General features: G+C 49.3%; 1 protein-coding gene across 9 annotated transcripts in view; it reads right to left on the reverse strand.

The window, feature by feature from the left end:
- Window positions 1–25,272, reverse strand: part of Plekha7 (pleckstrin homology domain containing A7) — a 212,180-nt gene that overhangs the window by 36,803 nt on the left and 150,105 nt on the right. For all 9 annotated transcript variants that reach the window (XM_045146617.1, XM_045146616.1, XM_045146621.1 and 6 more), the window contains 5 exons: window positions 25,123–25,227; window positions 22,453–22,525; window positions 21,223–21,323; window positions 15,777–15,952; window positions 6,518–6,988 (listed from right to left, as the gene is read on the reverse strand). In XM_045146617.1, coding sequence (XP_045002552.1) covers window positions 6,518–6,988; window positions 15,777–15,952; window positions 21,223–21,323; window positions 22,453–22,525; window positions 25,123–25,227 — 926 coding nt within the window. The remainder of the gene's footprint in view (window positions 1–6,517; window positions 6,989–15,776; window positions 15,953–21,222; window positions 21,324–22,452; window positions 22,526–25,122; window positions 25,228–25,272) is intronic.

Here is a 25,272-nt window from a genome sequence, read left to right on the forward strand (position 1 = left end):
GTGTTTAAAAGAGAACAAGCTTTGGGGCTGGAGAGATGGCTTAGCAGTTAAGTGCTTGCCTATGAAGCCTAAGGACCCCAATTCGAGGCTTGATTCCCCAGGACACAGTAAGCCAGATGCACAAGGTGGCCCATGCATCTGGAGTTTGTTTGCAGTGGCTGGAGGCCCTGGTGCACCCATTCTCTCTCTCTCTCTCTGCCTCTCTGTCATTCTCAAATAAATAAATAAATAAAAAGAACAAGCTTTGAAGTTTCATGCACTTGAATTCAAGTTCTGAGTCTGTCTTCCATCAACTTCATCTAACAGACTTCACCAGACATCACTGCCATGCTGCTCCAGGAATGGTCGTGGAGCAAGAGCATCAGTGCCACCTGGGGACTTGTCACCAAGGCAGGTTAGAGAATTCTATCATGCACAGCAAGACCAATACTGTATGCTCTCATACATCTAAAAGAGCAGAAGGCATTGAAGCTAAGATTAGAATGTGGCGACCAATGGGGGAGGGAAGAGTGATGGAGTAGGAGATATTGGTATATACAAGGCTTTAGTTAGACCCTAGAGTGTTAGTACACTCTAAGGCTGGGCATGGTGATACACATTTTTAATCCCAACACTCAGAAGGCAAAGGCAGGAAGATCACTGAGATTTCAAGACCACCCTGAGACTACTACATAGTGAATTCCAGGTCAGTCTGGGCTACAGTGAGACCCTACCTTGAAAAAAAATTGAGGTGATGGTTAACTAGCATGTTTCAACCAGACTAATATATGTATATGTCAAAATGTCACATATATATATATATATATATATATACACACATACATACACACACATACATATAATTAGTACATTTTAATTAAAAATAAAGTATATCTTCAAAATGCAGGTTTTCAGTCCCACCCAACCTATAAAGTAGAAATCTGAGGCAGGATCCAGACACCTCTGTTTCAACAGCTCCCTGAGTCTAGTCTAGTGCCTTGAACTCAAACATGGAGTTACTTCTCTCTGACCTTGGGCAAGCAACACTTCCACCCTCTGAGTGTCCCTTCTGGTCTGTAAAATGGGAGAGATAATAACCTCCCAGATTGCTGTGAGGACTGTGGGCATGGTAGCTTTGTTTCTCCCCATTTTATTATCTCTTCGATCCAGACCTAGTCTGTGTGCAAGCATGTTTTCTCGCCACTAGGTGGCAGGGTTTTCATTCAATGTCCCCAAATCAGTAGGGCATGTGTGACTGACTGATGAGGCAGAAAACAGGCGTGGGGCTTCCCCTGGAGGTCCAGGTCTTTAGCAACCATTGTTCATTCTGCCTCAAGCAAAGTTCCAAGTATGCAAAGCATGTCCCAGCAGCTCCCACTCCCACTCCCACCCAGTCTGTCTGGCCCTGCAGATCACCTAAGGCCCTCCCTCGGTGCCTGCCTACATGCTTGGATGGTCTCCCATCCAGGGTTGTGAAGATGGTGTCTTAGTTAAAAGTACTTGCAAAGCTGCTGGGTTAGATTCCCTAACACCCACTGAAAGCCAGACACAAAAAGTAGCATAAGCAGCTGGCACATGTTTGCAGCAGCAAAAGACCCTTGTAAGCCCATACACATACACACGCTAATAAGGGAATGAACATTCAAAAACGAATCCCCCCACCCAACTGCACCTCAAATCCTGGGGTCATCCTCCAATTCGTGACTTCTGTGTGTGCCCTAACTGCTGTTTGGAGGTGATAGGAAGATACCAGTATGACAGTGGACCGTGGCTCTAGCAGCCACACCACAGTAACTGACAGATGGAGGGAGCAACACAGGAGGTCCCCAGAAAGGGGGGAGGCCCTGGGACACGTGGGAGCTTCTGGAACAGCTCTGCGCAAGCAACAGACCCATTTGTTCAGCCCCTACTCAACCCAGAAAGGAGACCAAGAGCTCTTGCTTTCCTCCTTCCCTGTGGCCATGGGCCTTCCTAGTAGGGACGGGCACTAGGCAGGGCATCCTGAGAGAGACCAGCCGATTATCCATGCAGCAGAAATGCCTCACCTAATTTCCATGTCAATCATGCAGGCCTGAGACCCCCTCTTCCACCCTCACCTTTTTTTTTAATTAAAAATTTTTATTAACATTTTCCATGATTATAAAATATATCCCATGGTAATTCCCTCCCTCCCCACCCCCACACTTTCCCATTTCACCCTCACCTTCTTATTTCACAGGCTTGCTTTACTTTAAACATGGAATCAGAGGCAACATGGAAACAGAGGGCTAGAATTTCAAATGAGGCTCTTAAAATGTGCTAAGATTCTAAGGGTACGCCAGACTCCTGCAAGCCATATTCTCAAGGAGCGACATGAAATGCAATATCTACTCCTAAGCACAGAAAGAACAGTTAGAAATAATTCTCTGTGTGGTCTAAAGCCAAGAATATAAGGTCAGATTGCAGTCTAAACAGGCCTCCTTTCAATGCCATAGTATGTTCAATCTGATAACAATGCCATCAGCATGGTTTTAATTATACACAGAGTAAAGACAGGCAGCTTCTGTATTTCCAGAGGAAAAGAAAGAGGGGAGAACCCTTTATCAAGTGGCCAGAACTATTTTCACTTATAGTAGGAAATTACAATTGTATCTTTCTGTTGCTTCAGTTTTTGGCTGGTACCTTACTCTGTTGTCCAGGTTGGCCTGGAACTCACTATGAAGACCAAGGATGGCCTCAAACTTAAGCTGACTCTCTTAGCTCTGCCTCTCAAGTGCTAGAATTACAGGCACAGATCACCATACCTGGCTGAATATATCTTCAAGGAACAAAAACAAAAACCTAGGAATGCAAGGTGCAGACCTTTCAAGAAACAGGTAAAACCTCGCCACCAAGAGACTGGCAGCAGCTCTTTCCTCTACAGACTCTACCTGCAGGCCCTTCTTTTCTCTTTCTCTTTTTTATTTTTATTTTTTTGAGGTAGGGTCTCACTCTAGCCTAGGCTGGCCTGGAATTCACTATGTAGTCTCAGGGTGGCCTCAAACTCATGGTGATCCTCCTACCTCTGCCTCCTGAATGCTGGGATTAAAGGCGTGCGCCACCACACCTGGCTTGGGGCCCTTATTCTTAATTTCTTTTGATCCATTGAGATCTGCTTCCACCAGTGCCATGGACTGTTCTCTACAGACCTCAGGAATCTGTACCTCTGGTGAGAATGGATCAAATCCCCACCTCACATCCTAGGGATCCCCAGAGCCCTCCATCCCATGGCTTCTCACCCCCTTTTTGGCAGCTCACCCTTTAGGTGCCTGGCCATGACCCATGCTGCTCCCCCAGGACAGGTTACTGTGTGCACAAGTAACAGAGGCCTGTCTGTAGGTTGTGGGAAATGCTCATGAGCAGATCTGTCACAGCGACAGCTCATAGTCGTGGTTGTTCCTTTTTGCAAGTCCTTTCTGCCACACATCCCACACTGGCTCCTTCCCTCCTTGAGGGTCTCCTGACTTAACTGAAACTAGCTCTGTCAAGAAGGATTTCCCACTTAAGGCCACTAAAGATGCTCTGAAGGAGAAAAGGCCTCCTGTCATGACTAAAAGACCCCATCATGGGCTGAAGAAATGACTCAGCAGTTAAAGGAGTTTGCTTGCAAAGTCTGATGACCTGGGTTTAATTAATGCCCCAGTAATCACATAAAGCCAGATGCACAAGGTGGCACATGTATCTGGAGTTCATTTGCAGTGGTGAGAAGCCCTGGTGTGCCCATTCTCTCTCTCATTGCTTGCAAATGAATATTAAATATTTAAAAAGAAAATTCTGCCAGGCATGGTAGTGCACACCTTTAATCCCAGCACTAGGGAGGCAGAGGTAGGAGGACTGCCATGACTTCAAGGCCATCCTGAGACTACATAGGTAATTCCAGGTCAGCCTGGGACAGGGTGAGACCCTACCTTGAAAAAACAAACAAACAAAAAAATCTATAAAAATAAAATTTAAAAATAAAAAAAAGACAAGCAACCCCCCCCCCCCCCATCATGAGTAAAAACTCAGCTGAGGCCTTGACCTTCAAGACTTTTTGCCAGTGGTACCCACCTTGCAATGTACCCACCCACAGAGAAGTCCTTGCATTGCTGACGGAATGCTTTCAGATGGAGGCGCCCACAGAGCATTCCACTCCTCTCCATCTCCTGCTCGGCCTCCATCAGCAACCCTGACTCTGTGTAACCCTGGGGCTGGGGAGTCCCAGGCGTCTGTCCAGAGCCTTCTGTGGTCACTCACTCTGAGCCAGGATGTCTCAACTGTGCTAGAGGTTTACTATCACTGGGGCGGGGGAAGACTATGGGGGCGTGCTTTAAATAAATAAATAAACTCCTGATGTCCAGGCTGCAACCTGGGCCAATGGGAACAGATTTCTGAGGCTTTAGCAATGTTACACCTCTCTAGCTGATGCCAATGGGTAACCAAGCAACCATTTCCCAACTGTGGCTGTACAATGATGGAATCACCTGAGGAGATTTTAAAACATCCACTGTTTAAACCTCACCTTAAACCAATTAAATCACAATCTCTTGGGCAGGGCCTTCAATGACCAAACTGCACAGCCAGGATTAAGGCACAGCCCAAGCATTTCACCCTGGGTCACCAACCACTGCCAGGATTCCAACTATCACACCCAGGATGATGGCTCCAAACCTCTACCGCTCTTGTCTACACTCCCCATGGCCACCTGGTCAGCCCCTCTGGACATGCCACAGCTGCTGCAGTCGTCGTCCAACAGCCCTCTCTCCTGTGCTGAGACCCGGGGCAGGACACTACACCTGCCAGCCAGCCCAGCCACCCTCAAACGCAAGCGCCGGCTTCATCCACCGTGGCCCTCCGCACTTACCCGGCCACAGTGAAAGCACTGATGTCCTCAAGCCTGTCTCTTCCTCAGCCTTCCCCATCTCCGCAGCCATTCTAGGAGCATCCTCACTCCTCCTGTCCCTTCAGCCTGCACAGACGGACTACACTGTTTTAACCTCCAATCTGTTTATTTCTGTTTTTGACATCGCCAGCCTGGGCTTCTGCAGTAGCCTGCTCCCCAGGCTCTTGTTTCCTCTGTGAAATCTTCTTCACAGCACATTCCCTGTTTCAAACCTTCCACGGGTTCTTCAGACTGCTGTTCTCAAGGAAAATTCAAATGCCTGATCTTGGAATCTGAGGGCCTATGTGACACCACGCCTAACAATTTTTGTGGTCCAACTCAGTCAGGAGTCATCTCATGGCCATCTGCCTGCGGACCTTTGTACCGAGCACCAAGGACAACAGGTTACTCTTCTCTGTCCTGCGGCAGTAGCTTTCTGTCTCAGTAAGACACAAAATTTAAATGTGCAGAACGGAAGTCTGCTCACTCCCGGTGGAAATGGTGAGCATGGTCCCCACTCTGCCTGCCACGGCCACACCTTGCAGCAGCGAACACCACTTCGGTTGTGACTTCTCCAGAGGCCACCTTCCCAACTGCTCAACTGGGCCAGATTTAGGGTCACAGCAAGACACACACGCATACCACACCCACATCCGAAATCAGGCCAAGGCCATTTTCCCTGAGGAGCACTGCCGACCTGGAGAGCCCCGGGAAGCTGGCGTTTCAGAGCACCGAACCGGCGGTGGTGGGCGAGTTCTGAGCGGGCACGCCCCGCCACTCCAGCCCCAGTGCCACGTGGCTTTGCTCTCTCCTCTCACAGTGTGTTCTAAAAGGCTGAGACAGTGAGGGGACTGCCACACTTCCATAATGAAGACAAAGTACAAAGGGACAACAGGAAAGCCAGGTGACCCTGAATTCTTCATGTTCACAACTGTTCGCTGCCTTTCCTTCCTTTTATTTGCAAGAGAGAGAAATGAGTATGGGCATGCTAGGACCTTCTGCCACTGTAAACACACTCCAGACACATGCACCGTTTGTACATCTGGCTTTATGTGTGTACTGGGGAATTGAACTCAGACTGACAAGCTTTGCAAGCAAGCGCCTTTTAACCTCTGAGCCACCTCCCCAGCCCCTCATAAATATGTTCTAACTGATCTGAAGTACTGTAAAAAGACAGACAATGCTTTGTAGAGGGCAGAAGATGCACCCCTTGTAATAAGGAAGGAAGGGGTGTGCTATAGGCTGGCATCAAATGTGCCCGAGCACCTCCCACACTTCTCTGGGGGCCTGAAAAGCAAGTTGCAGCCTGCCACCCAGAGGCAGCAGTATGAGCGCAGATCAGCGACGGGCTCGCAGAGCCTCCTCTCGGGAGCAGAGCTGCCTCGGGGTGTTCCGTGGCCCACAGACCCAAGTTGGAGCTCTAGCTATGCCCCAGCCTGGATGGGCTGGACAGGCTGCTTCCCTTCTCCAAGCCACATGAGCTATAAACTAGAGATGTCAAGCCTCTCTGGAGGGCTCTTAAGGGTTAGTTACCTAGATCAAGGAGGTAAAGGGGTTGAGGCTGGCGTTAGCCCAGCAAGGGCTGCAAAATGGCATTACTATGCCCATGCCCGCCACTGTGATGTTCCTCGTCAGCAGGATGCTGACACCATGACTGACCTCCTGCTGTCCCCCTTCTGGGTCTTTGCCCAGTGCTCCACCTGGGCCAGGCTGGTTTTCCTCTGTGCGTGTTTTTCCGGGTTTGCCCTTGGAGGAAAGGTCCGCTGGTAGCCGCCAGTCCCGTTCTGCTCCCCTGGGACATAGGAGGCGGGCAGCACGCCATTCTTCTCTGCCCGCTGTGGCTGCGCCTGCTGGCCCCTTGGCCCACCAGGTAGATCCACAAACAAGGCGCCCTCCTCAGCCGCTGAGTAAGGGGACCTGGCCTTGCTCCTGTCCCGCTTGCCCTCCAGTGGGTCCCTTTGGGAATGGCAGCGCTCCTCCTCCTGCTCACGCGTGTTGAAGCCAAAGGAGTCTTCACAGCGGCCACGAGGAGAGTCCCTGCAGTGGGCAGGCCCCACGCGGCCGCACTCACGACAGGCCTCGCTGTGGTTGGCCTGGGGCACGGCCTGCCGCTCGGCCTTCTCCACATCCCTGCAACGACAGAACACCCCCAGCTCACTCCGCAGCCAGGCAGGAGCTCGTCCCCGCTGCCGCCCCTTCCTCATGCCTGGCCCTCCCCTGCCTCCACCACCTTCCCTCCTCTGGGAAGCCTGGCTTAAACACCATCGGGCCCGTGCTCCTACCTCTCTGGTCTACAGTTCTGCTTTTCCTTTCTGCCATCTGTCCAGCTTTCTGTCTGGGGTGGGACCGAGCCCAGGATCTAACACACTGATATATAGTTTAGCCCTAAGCACAGGGGCTGCTTAGAAAACAGTCTTCAGAGATGGTAACTAGCGAACAGGCAGCTCTGCTGACCATTCTCTATCTCATCAGGAACCCAGGACAGTCCTGAAAGCATCCCTCACCTGACTTTTTTGAGCTAAGGAATCAGGAATAGAAAGCACCGTGGAGAGCAAAGGTTTGTCCAACAGCGTGCAGAGAGGGCCAAGCCGTGAACACAGGTGGACTCCAAGCCCACGTGCTCTCGGCACCTGCTCCCCCCCCCCAAGCCACTATGCGTGGAAGGGGCTGGCTGCGCGTGCAGGAGGAGCCCTAGATCACAGTGCAGCCCACCCCACTAGAGGCGGCCTTTCTCCTGGCCTCCTTGGGCAGGTCCTAACTAGGGACACCGTCACTTCCCTGCAGTCGAAGAACATACTGCAGCGTAGGCCTGATGGACAGAAAAAATGCACAGGGACTCTTAGCTGGACCAGCCATCTAGCATAAACACCTTAAGATGCACCCCTCATAAGGGCCAAGCCAGCAGGGCCTCAATTTCAACCTGAGAGTAAGAACATGATGAAAATCTTGCTGTATGTACAGTGCTGTGGTCAGACTGTAGACATCCTTGCAACCACATGAACCTCAGCTACAACTAACTGGCACAGGGCTGGGGAGTCAATCCAGGCCAGGAGACATGATGTCAACATAAAGTCCTATGTGTGTTGATGGCCTCAACTCAGGCATACAGAACTGGTTACGCCCAGCACTGTCAATGTACACATGCATGTGTTTTCCAAAGGAATCCTGAGCCTCTCTCTACCTCCCTTCTCAGTGTTGCTGAGATGGGATCTCATGTAACCCAGGCTGGTTTAAACCTGCTAGGTAGCCAAGGAGACCTTCAACTCTTGATCCTCCTGTCTCTACCTCCCTGGGATTGCAGTCATGTGGCACCACACCACTTTTATCCTTTTATTCATTTCTGGTTTTGGTTTTTCGAATTAGAGTCTTACTCTAGAGCCCAGGATGACCTGGAATTCATTATGTATCTCAGGGTGGCCTCGAACTCATGGTGATCCTCCTACCTCTGCCTCTCAAGTGCTGGGATTAAAGACGTGTACCACCACATCCGGCCTTTTATTTATTTCTTCTTCTTCTTCTTGTTTTGGGGGGTGGTGTTTCGAGGTAAGGTCTTACTGTTGCTCAGGCTGACCTGGAATTCACTATGTAGTCTCAGGGTGATCTTGAACTCATAACAATCCTCTGCCTCCCAAGTGCTGGGATTAAAGGAGTGCGTACCACACCCAGCCCTTTTATTCATTTCTAAGGAGCATCTTACCTCTGCACCCACAGCTGTATTCAGGCTCTGTGGAGGTTTGATTCAGGTGTCCCCCATAAACTTAGGTGTTCTGACTGCTAGGTTCCCAGCTGATGGAGATTTGGGAATTAACGCCTCCTGGAGGGAGTGTATTGTTGGGAGTGGGCTTATGGGTGTTATAGCCAGTTTCTCCTTGCCAGTGTTTGGCACACTCTCCTGTTGCTGTGATCCATCTTATGTTGGTCAGGGAGTGGTGTCCACCCTCTGCTCATGCCATTGTTTCCCCTGCCATCATGGAACTTCCCCTTGAGCTTGTAAGCCAAAATAAAGCTCTTTTTCCCAGAAGCTGCTCTTGGTTGGGTGATTTCTACCAGTAATGTAAACCGGACTGCAACAGGCCCTTTGGAAACAGCATTTCAGCTTTTATCTGAGGTCACCACTCTCACTCTGCAAGGTTTAAAGGCTGTTGACTCTACTATCCCTGGTTTGGTTAAGGCACCAAAGTCTCAGTGATTGGTTCATGGGTGGACACGTGGGCCAATCCAGGGCAATCACAGTCAGCCCTGGAACTGTGGTTGCAGCTGGCCTTAGCTGCTCTCCCGTGTGGGAAGGCACCCATTAAAAAACAACAGCAAAGACGGCAGTGAGGGAACAGGATGTAGCCTGAGGCCCTACATGCAGCCACACCCAATCAAGATACATCTTTGCACCTTCTATTTGAGAACCAATAAACTCCCTTTTCCTTGCATGTTAGACTTGGTTTCTAGTACTCATACTGTAGAGACTGTTACATTACTTTATAATGACATATTGAGATACGATGTCTGAGCTGCAGAGATGGTCCAGTGGTTAAAGGCACTTGCTTGAACAGCCTGACAGCCCAGGGGATTTGATTCCCCACTACCCATATACAGCCAGATGCACTAAGTGGCACGTGCATCTGGAGATCATTTGCAATTGCAAGAGGCCCTGGTACATCCATATTCTCTCTCTCTGTGGTAGATAGACAAATAGATGGATGATAGATATCTCAAAAAAAATAAACATGCTAGGGTCTCTAGCCACTGCAAATGAACTCCAGATGCATGCACCACTATATGCAACTGGTGTTACTTGGGTACTGGGGAATGAACACCCAGGTTGTTAGGCTTTGCAGGCAAGCACCTTAACCTCTGACCCATTTCTTCAGCCCTAAAAATATTTTTTTAACATTTTATTCATTTATTTGAGGGAGAGAGAGAGAGAAAATGGGCATGTCAGGGCCTCTAGCCACTGCAAACCAACTCCAGACTCATGTGCCACCTTGTGCATTTGGCCTTATGTAGTACTGGAGCATCAGACCTGGGTTCTTAGCTCCACAGGGAAGTGCCTTAACCATAAGCCATGACTGCAGCCCTAAAAATATTTTTAGAATACTTGAAACAGTGATATCTGAGAGCCCTTCCATGCCAACATTCAATGGATCTACAAACGCAGTAACAGGAATGAACGAATGAACACACCCACACATACCCACCCCTTGCTGCAAATGAACATAAGACATTTGTGCCATTTTTTTGCATCCTGATGTCAGTGCTCGGGAACTGAACCTGACCCAGCAAGTTTTGCAAGCAAGAACCTGGACCACTGAGCCATCTTTGGAGCCCTCAAAAGCTACTTCTCACTGTAAGCCTTCGTAGGACCAACTCTGCTCTACACGGTGCACATGATGGGTCCTCCTGTTTCCCTTCTTCTGCCCTGGAGTCCTCAGCAATGTGGGCACAGTGCAGCCCTCAAGTTCACTGTCTCTCACATTCAGGAAGAGGGAGATGTCCCTGAGGCTAATCGTGTTGTCAAAACCTCTGCTGCTTCTGGGTCACATGTGACGTAATGGCAGGAGTTCTAGGAGTCCTGCTTTGCTCTCAGCAGGCCCGTGGTGCCAAGCACTCACTCCAAGCTGCAGAGGCAAGGGCTCTAGCACCTTGTCATTTGCACTGCAAAGATTAACAGCCCACAACGAAACATGCGCCACCAGCACGCATGCCATCAGACATGAAGGAAAACTGAAAGGCTCCACAATCCAAGGGTGTGGGCACGATGTCTCGCCCAAACAACTGAACCGTGGGGTTTTCCCTCCTCACTAACCACCACAGACTTACTGAACACGTACTTATGCCCCACTGGGTCAGTTACTGGAAAGCACAAGACCAAGACCAACAACGGCCTCTCCGACAGAGCGAGAGGCCCGAAAGCCAGACTTTATCATGGATGGCAGTTGATACTGTTCAAGAAAGCTAACCCTGAATGTTGCACTTTGCTGGTCTCCTGCAGCTAATTTTGTAATAAATCTTAGTACTGACTGTGTGTACATTTGAGGATACACACTCCATACATGACAGTACTTCCTGGATATCAACTTAATAGGAGATGATAAGCTTTTACTGTCCATTAATATGAGCATTTGCTGCAAAACCAAACTCCAGTCTGGAGGGAAGCTACCAGCATGGCAGTATTTCGTAACATCTAAGGCTTTGGGGTCACAAAAAGCCCCTTTTTGCGTAGCTCTCAGCATTTACAGGAAGAAGATGCACCTTTGTGCCCAGCATGTTCAGGCTATCTGTGGCTACAGGTAAGAAAGGTAAAATCCACGTTCCTACTCCCCAACCTTACCCCACCTAAATACTTAACCTGCTAAGTTATGGGATTTAAAGCCAAAAACCTATTTTGTTTCCTCCATGTCTGTTTGCACTCCCAACAGTTTAACACACAACTCCACAGTCAGGAGACTTGTCACAAAAGCTATCTGTAACCCTCAACTCAGAGCAATGGAGGGCGAGAGAGAAGCAGCCCTCGACTGTCGATGCCTGTCCAGCAGCAGAGGTTGTACCCAACACCCACGCCCAGTAGCAGGAAAGAGGCCCCCTCTGGCGCGCTCCTCTGCAGGGTGCCACTCTCATCATGAACACACGGAATCACCGGTGGTTTGGATACACAGTGCCCGTGTGTCATTTCTGTTTTGTTTTTTGGAATTACAAACCTAGACACCCATGGGGTCTCGAGGCAGTCAGAAGTGGGTTGAAGAACTGACTCTATCACCTGTGACCTTGGGCCAGTGACCTCTCTGATCTCAGGATTAAAGGGACCATGTACAGCACATGAGGTCATACTCCTCAAAGGCTGGGCTCTCCTTTGGTCCAGTGTTTTCAAAACATCAGGGTATCCAGCAAAAACTTACATTTCCCAATCTCCCTTGCAGCAGAGGATGCTCTTGTGACATTAGTCTGGCCGATAAGATATGGTTGGGTCTTCTGGGGAATCTTTTGTTTTGGTTTTTCAAGGTAGGGTCTCAGTCTAGTCCAGGCTGACCTGGAATTCACTATGTATTCTCAGGGTGGCCTCAAACTCAAGCGATCATCCTACCTCTGCCTCCCAAGTGCTGGGATTAAAGGCGTGTGCCACCACATCCATCTGGGGAAATCTTTTTATTTTATTATGTGCTTTGTTGTTTAGTTGACACAGGATGTCATGTAGCTCAGGGTCCCTGATTCAGCCTACTGCAGCTAGTGTACAGGGGGACTCCTGACTTCCAAATCCTTTCTGAGAGAAAGCCTGATTTGATTCTACCACCCTAGATGGTATTTGATTAGCAGTAACTGAGACAAGGAGTGAAACCCCCCTTACAGCCCATCATAGAATGCTTCCCATCTGCTTAGAGCAAAAAGTGGGCTAGAAAACTGACTAGTGGTAACACTGTATCTTAGACTGGGGACACTTAGCACTTTTTTCAAATATTTTATTTATTCATTTCCAGGGATAGGGAGTGAGACAGAAAGAGAGAGAGAGAGAGAATGAATGGGCATGCCAGAGCCTCTAGCCATTGCAAATGAACTCCAGACACATGTACCACCTGTGCATCTGGCTTTAGTGGGTACTGGGGAATCAACCTTAGACAGGTAGGCTTTGCAAGCAAGAAACTTAAACTGCTAAGCCATGTCTCCAACCCCCTTTTATCCTTTTCTTCACAAGAATTTGCAAGTTGCCAAATCTTACTAATCAACGGTACATAGGTTAATATTTTATTCTGCCTCTAAACCCTTGATCTCATCAGGCAATAAGGAATGGTATCTTAATGCTGAAATTCACATGTGCTATCTATGCGCGTCAAATGTCATTCAAAGACCAAGATGGGAAGAGGAGAAACGTAACACACCCATCCTGAGAGGGACACAACCGTTCTACTGTCCTTCCACCTAATCTCACCTGCATGCCCAAGCTAGCAGCCGAGACTGAGCGAGATGTCTAAGCCAGTCCAGGGGGCAGAAGTCCTGCCATGAGAAACCAGCTCAGCAGCACTGACAGATCCTAACTCCTGAGCATTGATCCCTTCTCAGCAGGAAGATGGGTTCAAACCCAAAACCCACCTTGGGCACAATCTATAGATCTGTACAAGACTGAAGAGATGGGCTCACGTTGCCTGCAGAGCTTCGGGCAGGCTGGCCTGCTCCTGCTAGCTCCTAGGACCGAGGAATGAGCTGCTGAGAGCAATGGTAAGAGGCGCCAGTTTCTCCTCTTCCTCTGGGACAAGGAGGCTATCTCCCACCTCTATGCCTGGAAACCCTCCACCACCTGCCAGCTGCCTTCCCTAAGTGCAGTCTCTCAGCACAGCTGCACAGTTGAGGTGGCCACTGCTGTAGCGGAATGGCTGCTGGCAAAATCCCTTGTGAAGATGTGCAGGTTGAAAACCAAATTAGGGCAGGAAAGATATTCAGCAGCCAGCAAGTCTCTCCACTGTGTCCATTCCTGCCTGAGGCGTCCTCCTCAGTTCATTCTGCTTGGGTCAGACGACTAGATGACCCATCACAACTCAACTTGGGCCAATGTGAAATCTGGCATTGTTCCAACTCTACAACAGTCAATGAGGGTCAAACACATTTTAAAGCCAAAGCTTGGGGCTGGAGGGGATGGCTTAGCAGTTAATGCATTTGCCTGTAAAGCCAGGAGACCCAGGTTCAATTCCCCAGGACCCACGTTAGCCAGATGCACAAGGTACACAAGCGTCTGGAGTTCATATGCAGTGGCCGGAGGTCCTGCTGTGCCCATATCCTCTCCCCCGCCCCTCAACTTGCAAATAAATTAAAAAAAAATTTTTTTTTAAGCCAGGCATGATGGCACACGCCTTTAATCCCACCACTTGGGAGGCAAAGGTAGGAGGATTGCTGTGAGTCCAAGGCCACCCTGAGACTACATAGTGAATTCCAGGTCAGCCTGGGCTAGAGTGAAACCCCACCTCGGAAGGAGTTTGGGCAGAAGTACCCTGCGGAGGTGGAAGATGCTATGCCCAGAAGCCATATATTGTTATAAGAAAAACTCAGTGCCAAGGTTGAGATCAAAGATGTTACAAACAAGCCAGGTGGAAACCTACTTCTTCACTAGCTAAATAACATGTGAGCTGTTAGCCACGAGGCCCATGATGGTCCTAAACATTACAGGCTATTACCAAAGCCTCTGATTGCCCACAGAACCCTATTGCTAAAGATATAGCATGCCTGGGCTGCAAGCCTTCCTGATGGCTAGCTGTCATGATGCTAGAAAGACCTATGTGGCCTGTTAAGGCAGAAAGTCATCAACCGTCTTAACCAGCAATGAACCCTACAAGTTTTACAGCTGGCCAGCCAGGCCAAATGTGCCAGCTGGTGCAATGGTAACATGTCTGTTATGGGAGAAATCTGTCAGGCACGGTTGAGGGCTAGGCCACTGGAGGTTTAATCAGGCGTTAGATGTCAGGCATGACTAAGGGCCCTGGACCCCGGAGGTTGCATCAGGCCTAGACCCCAATAGTCTTGCCTCAAGACTGCAGGAGTGAGGCCACTCCCTCCCAGGGCACCTGCACATCCTGATAAGACTTAGGTTTCACTTTCCCCAGATCCTTGTGACCTTTTGCCTCTTGCCTGGCATATGTTAATGCTGGCTGCAGCAGCCTTCGCACAGCCAATCCCCCATGACCCATACCCTGTACCATCTCCCACCACTATTTAGAACATGTGACCCTTCTCTGTTCACCCACAAAGTCCCTACATGCTAATTAGGCATCAGTGAGTCCTTTGTACTAACCAATCCCATTATAACCTGTACCCACCAGTACCTCTTCCCACTCTTTCACAAACACTTATAGACCCATTCCCCTGACAAATAAACGAGCAGGCCTCTGACACAGTCTCCCAGGTGTTCCTTCCTATTGCACTCACGGCTGCTCAAGACCCTGCTCCACAGTTGCCTGGATGCCTCTGGGAAACTGATGCACAGCAGCCCCAGAGTGACTAGGAACCACAGAAATCAACTCTTCTCTGATTGGAATTGAGATCTGATCCACAGGAAGTAATTCCTAACCAAAAGCCTATGGCTAGGGAGGTCATTAGCACTAGTGGGGAAAGTACTCCTGTTGTCTAGCCAAATGGATAATATTATGCCCATCAAACTTCCCTCCAAATACTTATGTTTATGCCCATATCTTAATGCTACTCTCACTTTTGGTTACAGAAGCTTCTCTGGTGGTGACCACTGGGGAGACTAAAAACTCATCACAATGTTGAAAAGAAGTGACAGTGGAGAGTTCAACACTGAGTGAGACATCTGTATCACACCCTCCAAAGTTCAGAGACCACTGTAGAAGAGGTGACAGAAAGAATGTAAGAGTCAAAGGAAGGGGAAGGGTGCTTTGCAATACTGTCTGACAGACACAAAATATCATGGCACTTGTGACCTGACAATGGCTGAGACTACCTACACAAGACCTCATAAATAGGAGGGAAAAAAATAAAAGATGATGTCAGAAATGAAAAGAAGCTAGATGGAAAGAAGAGAGTCCGTGGCGGGGAATTCAGGAGAGAGAAAGGGAAGGGTGGTGGGAAGGAAATTATGATCAAGGTATACTGTCTCCCATCCAAGTATTAAGGCCCAGCCTTGCTTGGCTTCCGAGATCAGATGTGATCAGACACATTCAGAGTGTGGTATGGACGTAGACTGCATTGTCTATATGTATAGAGGTTGTAATGAAAAGTTAATACATTAAAATAAGTAATAAAAATGAATGAAGTACTTCTATTGGAGCTGAAAGATATCTCAGTGGATAAAGCATCTGCTAGAGTACTTGAATTCGATCCCCAAGCTGTGCATAGAAAGCTAGACGCTGTGGTGGGCTTCTGTAAGCCCAGCATGTGGACACTGACAGCAAGACGGAGGCAGAGACCCCTCGTCAGGACTGACCTCTTCAGTGACGATCGAGACAGCACCTGTGCGGCCTGGTTCATGGCCCTGACCCAGGCGTTCATGTCCTCCTGGGTGTCGGCACTGAAGTAGTAGGTCCTCATGCCCGAGCGCTCGGCCTGGGAACCCAGCGCCGAGCCGCTGTAGATGAGCGCCCGCATCCCAGTGTGCACCGCCTGTAAGGACAGGGACAGATACCCAGGACAGACACAGATTAGCACACACTCACTAGGGGAGCAAGAACAAGGGGGCGCTCTAGCTGTGTTCTCCCCTTCCAGATTAAAGCCCCAGTGCCAGCCAGCTGGTCGCCTAGATGTCATTTCTTAATACAGCCTGGTGTAGGGGCAACTATTTCTGTCCCCACAAGAACACCCTGCAGCTATGCCTGTCTCCTGCTTATCTCACTCCTGCTTAGGAATAGACATAGTGATAAAGCTTGTTAAGAAGCAAAGGTACAAATATGCATACATTCATTCATTCATTCATTTTTTTTTGTTTGCTATGTGGGGGGTAAAAGCCAGCACCCTGCATAATGCATATATATTTGCGGGGACAAAGTAGTACTGGAGATAGAACCCAGCACCTTACACAATGCTAAGTACGTACCCTATCACCAAGGTATAATCTCTACCCCAGAATCAGACGTGGGAATCTAATTTGGGTCATCTGAAGCAAGCAATTCCTGCTTTGGCTATAACCAGACAGGAACTGGTTCAAAATTCACAGACATAGTGGCTTGGTGCTGGTCGTGGTGGCTTGGTTTGCTAGCTCGCTAGCAAGAGTTACAACTTGGACCACAGAAGCTGTTGCTAGGTCTCTTCAAACACTGCAGGGACTGGAGAGATGGCTCAGAAGTTAAAGGCGATTGTTTGCTAAGCCTGACAGCCTGGGTGCTATTCCCCAGTATATATGTAAAGCCAGATGCACATCTGGAGTTTGTCTGCAGTGACAGGAGGCCCTTCTCCTCTTTCCTTGCAAATAAATAAAAATTTTAAAGCAGACAAGACAAGGCTGGAGAGATGCTTCAACAGTTAACAGCACTTGCTTGCTAAGCCTGATGACCTGGGTTTACTTTTCCAGTATTCACATGAAGTCAGATACATAAAATGGTGCATGTTTCTGGAGTTCATTTGCAGTCACAAGAGGCCCTGGCATGCCCATATTCTCATTCACCCATTCATTTATTCATTTTCTCTTTTTCTGTTCTCTACTTACAAATAAAAATATTTGGTGGGGGGAGGCTGGAGAGATTGCTTAGTGGTTAAGGTACTTGCCTACGAAGCCCAAGGACCCAGGTTTGATCCCCTAGTACCCATGTAAGCTATTTGCACAAGGTAGTGCATACGTCTGGAGTTCATATGCGGTGGCTAGAAGCCCTGGTGTGTCCATTCTCTCTGTCTGCCTCTTTCTTTCTCAAATAAATAAAATATTTTTAAAAATATTTGGGAGCTAGAGAGATGGCTCAGTGGTTAAGGCATTTACCTGCAAAACCTAATGAACTCAGTTCAGTTTCCCAGTACCCATGTAAAGCTAGATGCCCAAGGTGGTACATGCATCTGGAGTTTGTTTGCAGTGGGTGGAGGTCCTGACACACCCATACTCACTCACTCACTCTCTCTTTGCAAACAAATAAATAAAATAGAGGTTTTAAAAAAATCTTTAGAGCACTCTCTCCTGTTGCTATTGTCCACCTGATGTTGGTGAAGAAGTGATGTCCACCCTCTGCTCATGCCATTGTTTTCCCTTGCATTATGGAGCTTCCCTTTGAGTCTGTAAGCCAAAATAAACCTTTGTCCACCCACCCCCAAAATTTAAAAAGACAATACAGGGGCTGAGGAGAGGGCTTGGTGGTTAAAAAACACTTGCTTGCAAAGTGTACCATCATGGGTTCAATTCCCCAGTACCCACAGACAGCCAGATTTGCAAAGTGGCACATGCATCTGGAGTTTGTCTGCAGTGGAAGAGGCCCTGGTGCTCCCATCCCCCCCCCCCCCAGTGTGTGTGTCTATGTCTCTCTCTCCCTCCCTCTCTCCTTCTGCTTACAAATAAGTAATTAAAAAACAAAAGACAATGTAGAATTGCAAGAGACTGGTGTACCTGCTGCGTGTTTGCCCCTGCACGTGCTTTCACACGTCTCCCTGCAAAGAGCCAGGGAGGTTACAGAGGACGGCCGCTGCCAAGCTGCCATAGTGTGTAAACCAGATGTGGCATCCAGCTTCCCATGCTTGGAGAAGTGGGGGCGGGGCGGGGGTGGGGGCAAGGCATGGTATTATTTGTTTGTTTTTTTTGGGTGTCTAAGCCCAGGCTGACCTGGCATTCACTATGTAGTCTCACAGGGTAGCCGCAAACTCACAGTGATCCTCCTACCTCAGCCTACCAAGTTTTGTGGTTTAAGCATCTCACTCTAGCCCAGGCTAACCTAGAACTCACTCCATAGCCCAGGCTACTCTCCACTCCTCCTACACTGGCCTCCTGAGTTAAGAACTTGGCCTGGCTTTTACCATCACATGTAAAAACCCCACTCAAACTATACAGAAAGAGGACGCTTGAAGGGAAGATTTCCTGAGTGGCCACTATGTGTCTCCTGAGTACTTCCATGACGCAAATCTCAGCTGAATCCTAACGGCCTTGAGAGGCAGGGAGGAGCTTTGACAGGTGTGACAAATGAAGCTCTGAGAGGTTATTAACATTCCCAGAAAGCCACACCTGGGACAGATTCTCCATGGCATTTACCATCACCTGATACTATTCACCTTGTACATTAAGGAATACACAATTTCATGAGAGAAGGGATCTTTCATCATGTTTACTACTACATGTCTGGAACAGTGCCTGGCACACAACAGGTGCTCAACACTATTTGTTAAGTGAATGGATGACGAGCTGGAGCAGGCACTCACCCCGGCACATACAAGCACAGTGAGCCTTCCAGTGCACCCCACAGAGAGGCCCTGCTGTGCAGGAACCCACAAAGCCAGACTTGTCCAGTGATCTACTTGGGGCACACATCAAACACCCACAAAGCAGACTTGTCCAGTGATCTACTTGGAGGGCACATCAAACACCCACAAAGCAGACTTGTCCAGTGATCTACTTGGAGGGCACATCAAACATGCAGGCACAGGCTTGAATGTCTGTCTGCAAATGGGGCACGGGGAGTGTAGCCACCACCATCAGGGATTCCGTCACACATGCGCACATAGAACCTTGTTCACTACTCAGCCCTGCCGCTGGCGTACACTCAGCTGCTCTGGGTGCTACAGAACAGGTTCCCAGCTATGCTCTCCCTTGTCCAGGGCATGTCAGATGCATGAACTGTGAAGGTAAGAAGGACAGGAGCTCTTTGTCACCTGAAGGAGAAATCAAAGCCCACACAGTGAAAAGTCTTCTTTTCTGGTTATGGCTTCATCCTCTGCTCTGGGCTTCTCAGCAAAGCCTCTTTAGTGGGCAACTTTACATGACTGAATAGAAACTAGGCTGTGGCTGAAGGAAACCAGGATAGACGTGAAAAAGCACATACTCCAGAAACAATGTGCCCACAGAATGTGAGCTCTGTAACCTGGCGCCAGTGAAGTGCTGTATGACAATGACCCCACCTCAAAAGTCCCAAGGTCACATTTTAGATCAAACACATGAACAACCCTGTGGGTAACACAAGAGAATCCCAAAGGCCAGAGGTCACCAACTGACTAATGTATTTTCTTTTTTTTTTTTTTTTTTGAGAGCAACAGAGAGAGAAAGAGGCAGAGAGAGAGAGAGAGAGAATGAGCATGCCAGGGCCTCCAGCCACTGAAATGAACTCCAGACACATGTGCACCCCCTTGTGCATCTGGCTTACATGGGTCCTGGGGAATCGAGCCTTGAACAGGGGTCCTTAGGCTTTCACAGGCAAGCACTTAACCGCTAAGCCAACTCTCCAGCCCTGACTAATGTATTTTCAAACTGACCATTTCCACAATAATTTATCTGTTGAGTGGCTACTACATGGATGTCGCTGTGTTTGAAGGGGCAGCTTTACTCAAGACCACGACTGTTCACGGCTACGGACAAGTGACAGCAGGAAGTGCTCTCAGGGGGCGCAGGGTGCGGTGGTGGAGGTGGGGTCTGACCTGGAAGAGGAGCATCTGAGGACCGACACTCAGGCGCTAAGACCCCAGGAATGAGGAGCACACGGTGTACACCCTAAGGGTCAGACGAGTGTGTCAGGCACAGGGCCGCATGAGACAGCCCACAACATTGGCATGGCCAGGTCCCTGGGCCTGGCAAGCCACGTTAGGGTTTCGTCTTCATCTACAGACACTGGTGCTGCAGAGTAGCACAATCAGATTCTGTCAGAAAGACAGCTGGCTGTGGTGTGGAGAGGAGGAGTAAGAACCTACGACACACAAAGGTGTTTTCTTAGCATCCGTTTTCATGCCATCAATGAAGTGCGAAGACGAGATACACGCAGTGGTAAGTCCCAGGGAGGACACTCCAAGAGCCACCTTCTCCTGGCCCCGGTTACTCACCCCTGGGGACTCAACCCAGACAGGGAGGTTTCCCGAGAGAGAATCTCAGGCTGCCAAAGAAAATTCTGAAATCCACTGGACAAAATGATCTCAGGGAGGCCCCTGGGCTACAGAATGGAAGAGAGCTAATGACCCAGTAAGCATCCATTCATGCTCGCTCCACCTATTGCAGTGTGCCAGAAAAAACCAAGGTGAGACATGAAGAAAAGAAATTATGTCTCCTCCCTGAAATGCAATGGAAAGAAGACAGGATCTGGGTTGAGTTCTGCCCCCATCTTCCAGCTTTGATATTTTGAACGAGTCTCTTAAGCTCTGAGACCTTCACATTCCTAGTCAATAAAATGAGACCAATAATACTGATCTCACAGGCTCTCCAAGAGCAGGAAAACAAGTTACCTACATAAAAGTACCTTGTCGCAGGACAGGTCACTCCTGATTGCTAACTACAGGGCACTGACATGAGAAGCAGCTAGGAGACAAGCAAGCCTGCCTCTGGCTGGTCTGCAAGGGTGTTTCCAGAGATGATTACATCATGAGGACTCTGACCTAAGGAGTTACCACAATCTTCAGGAGGCTTCAGGATATAAGTAGAGTGGGCTTAGTTGGAGGAAGTGGGCCACTAGGGGCCTGGCCTTGGGCGTACCTTGCCCTGGCCCCTTCCTATCACAGTTCCTCTCTGAGGTGAAGGTCCTCTACCACCAGAGTGTTCTGCTTGGCTGAGCCCTCTGAAAGCACCAGCCCAAACCAGTCTTTCCTCCAAGCATTTTTGATCACATTCATATAAAACTGAATAATAAAGGCCAATGCCGAGACGATACTCTAGTCTAGATCATTCACACCTTGTTAACCTGAGTCTAACTCCCCCACCCCCATAAAAGCAGCTCCTGTAAGAGCAGTTCCCGGGACAGACCGCTGAACGACTGGAGCAGGAACGATACCTTAAAGGAGTTCTTGCGGCTTATGCGATCCTCAGGGCCCACAGGCGAGGTCACGTAGCTAGGCAGCGGGATGCTCCCGAGGACTGCTTCTTCTCGGCTGTCTTTGAAGAGAAACACACTTCAGAACAACAAGCGAGCAGGGAGGCTCCTGTCTCCCCACACCACACCGTCTGCTTTCTTCAGACCATTCAGGTGCTCAACACAGCTTGGGACCACACAGGTGAACGGGACAGGGCGTCTCCCTGGGGCATGTGAACACACTCGGCTCAGCCGGCTGGCACTTGAACAGGGCAGTGCACCCAAGGCTGTGGAGCAGAAACAAGGGTGGCACGTGGTCGGGGAAGCTGAGAAGGACCTAGGTGTTCCAAGTGTCTGCAGGGCTGCAGAAGGGCATTCTCGGGGAAGCACAAGATCTACCTTCTGCTCTCCCGCCTTCAGCCAGCTGCACAGCGGGTCCCGCTGCGCTTTGACGCACAGGCACTTGCTGCCTCCACACTGGCCACAAGGCACAGCCCCAGCGCCCAGCTGCGACCCCACCCAAGACTCATGTGGCCACACAAATCTGTCTCCTATTGCTTCAGACCTTTACTCAGCTGTGCCCTCTCCTTATAGGGCCCATCTCCTCCCACACAGGGAAAGCTTTATCCAGCCTTAAATGCCCAAATTGAATCCTGTGTTTCCTAAAAAGCCTTCCCAGGTTCTCCACCATGGAAATCACTCCTTGTCCCCCTGAAGTACCTACGGACTCTGGCTATCTTAAGAACAGTCTTGGTCTAAGCTGATCTTTGAAGTGTCTTTCACCTCCTCCATTATTTTGAGACTCAGCTCAGCCCGGTCCCTCTGTAAAGCTCATGTGGCCAATTCAAATCACCACCAGGTGCCTGTGTGGTACCACAGGAGACATAACCAGGTAACATTCCTCCACACTCTGCAGCTCTCCGGCTGCCTCTGCCCCAGGTGGAACAGCAGCCTAGATGACTCCAGGTCTTGAGACCCTAAGGAGTAGGTGGACTAAATTCTATTTACATGAACTCAACAACTTGAACCTCTAGGGCCTGAAGTGCTAACACTGAAGTCACCAACCATATATAAGTGAACACTCCACAAAGTAACAGCCTGCTAATCAGTGTAGACCCCTGATCTAACTACCAGACTGAGAAAACCACCACGTGTACCCTGTCACAACCCTCTGTGACACAGAACCTTTGGTGACCTGAGCCTCAAGCTCACCTTTATAGTAAAACAAGCAGTAATCAGCGAGCACGAACCACCTTCTTTTCCACAGCCTCATCCCAGAACTGTCCTGCAAAGCAATGGAAACTAGTCAAGGAAGCTGAGCACACCCCTCCCTCGCCTCCCATACTGGAGTCTGGAACCAAGACCTGCCCACATTCGCTTTATGTGGTTTTTGTTTTTTGAGGTAGGGTCTCACTCTAGCCCAAGCTGACCTGGAACTCACTCTGTAGTTCCAGGCTGGCCTCTCAAACTCATAATGATTCTTCTACCTCTGCCACCTATGTGCTGGAATTAAAGGCGTGCACACCATGCCCAGCTATTAAGTATATTTAAAAGAAATATTTGAGACAGAAAGAGGTGGGGGGGTCGCACCAGGGCCTCAGCCACTACAAACGAATTCCAGATGCATGCACCCCTGTGTTTCTGGCTTACATGGGTCCTGGAGAATCGAACCAGGATACTTTGGCTTTGCAGGCAGATGCATTAACCGCTAAGCCATCTCTCTAGCCCTTAAGTATATTTTAATTAAATGTGAAAAATAAAAAGCATCAGCAATCTCCAAATCTAGGAAACCCACGGAGATGCATTCAGCTTAAAGATGGCTGTTAATTTATCTTCCTTGTGCAGTTTTTAAAAATGTTTAGGCTGGGCATGGTGGTGCACAACTTTAATCCCAGCACTCAGGAGGCAGAGGTAGGAGGATCACTGTGAGTTCAAGGCCACCCTGAGACTACAGAGTGAATTCCAGGTCAGCCTGGGCTAGAGTAAGACCCTTACCTTGAAAAAACAAAATAAATAAATAAACGAATAAAATTTAGAGGCAGGAAAAATGGACAGAACGGGGCCTCCAGTTACTACAAACAGACTCCAGATACATGTGCCACTTTGTGCATCTGGCTTCATGTGGATACTGGGGAACTGAACTCAGGTTGTTAGGCTCTGAAGGCAAGCTCTGGTGGGCCATCTCTCCAGCCCCTTGTGCAGTTTTTGACAGGCTTGAATTAAACCAAAAGAACTATTTCTAAACCCACACACAATATGAGGCAGCTTGTTCATTCTCCTCTTAGTAAACTGCCAACAACAGACTTCACTCAGTACTGGACCCAGTGGTCAGCTCTACATCATGCAAACTGACCAAATCACACAAGGCCTTGGCACATGCATCTGCTCCTTCATTACCAGCAGACCTGTACCAGCCGTCCATGCCGGCCCCATGCTGCTTCCGCTGGAATGCCTTTCTGGGCTCTGCAGCTGCAATATGGCTACAGCATGGCCAATGGGCTGACAAAGGAGCAGGAGGAGGAAAATGATTTCCAACACCTTCCCTCTCCTGCCACATTTCCAAGGAATATCCTTACTGAAGCGGAACAAGTCAGATGACTCCGCTACTTAGATATGGAAAGAGATAAACAAAAAGAGAAGAGCAGGGCAGCTAGGTGGTTAAAGGTGTTGCCTCAAAACCTGATGGCCCAGGTTCGATTCCCTAGTGCCCATTTAAAGCCAGGTGCACAAAGTGATGCGTGTGTCTGGAGGTCGTTTGCCACAGCAGAAGGCCCTTCTGTGTCCATTCTCATCCCCCCCCAGATAAAAATATTGTTTCTAAAAAGGTCAGAGATGAGACCAGAGCTGTACAGGGATGGGGTGGGAGCTGAAGTGTGACAGGACAGGGCAGAGGCATGAAGAGGGCTCCTTGAGATTCCGCCCACACGTGTGCAATACAATGTCCTCCTTGAACTCCCACAGATTTGCCTGAAGTGGCCATCACTGCTCTTGGACTTTGGTGGTAGATTTGGGGGATGCTGATAGATAAGAGACTGGGGTGGGGATGCTGGGAAGTGAAGGACAGGCTTTCTGTTGCCCTTGCACCCTAGTTACTCAGCTCTTTATAGCTGCTGTGAGAGCACTCAGAACTCGGCAGCCACATGGGAAGAATACAAATGAAGGAACGCAAGGAGAGAAAGAAGGGCAGAAGGCAGTCTCCCTGGACTTGGAAACTCATAGCCCAGCCACGGCGAGAAGACCCGAGGATATCAGCTGGGGTAGGTGGAGGTAGAGCTGGAGGTGAAGGGGGGCCTCAGGGGATGCAGGCTTCCTGGCTGAATGGACACAGGAGGAAGAGGAGGCAGTGCTGAGGCCTGTCTCTAGCCCAGCAGAGCAGCGATGTCTCTATATAACAAAATCCAGGGAAAGCAGGATGGGAGAGGGAACAGCAAGGGGTTAGTGTATAGTGAGCTGGGTCTGGCCGATTAGGAATTCCAAGTGCTTGGAGCTAGATATGTGTGCCAGCCAGAACAGGAGGAAATGATGAGATTTTTTTCAGTCGGGTGATAACCCTTGGACATCAGAGAGCCAGGTGCTGGCAGAGGGTCAGCGGTGAGCTGGATTCAGGCCGAATCCCCACTCACGCTCGCTTGGCCTCCAGAGCTGCTAAGGACGCTCGCGCCAGTGGTCGAGTCGGTTTGGGGAGAGAAGCCTTAGCCTTTGAGCAGCCAGCCAGCCCACTCTTAAAGATAAACAGCAAGTCACTTGGTACAGGGGGCACAGCCCACCTACCCCAGACAAACTTGGACACAGAAAGATGTAGCAGTTTCCAGCCTAGTGAGGGGCAGGGACAGAAAAGAAACCAGAAAGAGCCATCCCCCACCTCACACCCTCCTCACCCACCTGTTTGTGCAGCCAGCCCCGCACCACCACTGGGATGTTGAGGTTCCTCCGTATGGCCTGCTCCCTCTTCCCAAAGCTGTGTACTTTACCACTGGACTTGATGATCTAGGAAGAAGAAATCTGGATTCTAGCAGCAGGGGACTGAGCGAG

The sequence above is a fragment of the Jaculus jaculus genome, chromosome 3 (assembly GCF_020740685.1).
Source record: "Jaculus jaculus isolate mJacJac1 chromosome 3, mJacJac1.mat.Y.cur, whole genome shotgun sequence".
Classification (NCBI taxonomy): domain Eukaryota; kingdom Metazoa; phylum Chordata; class Mammalia; order Rodentia; family Dipodidae; genus Jaculus; species Jaculus jaculus.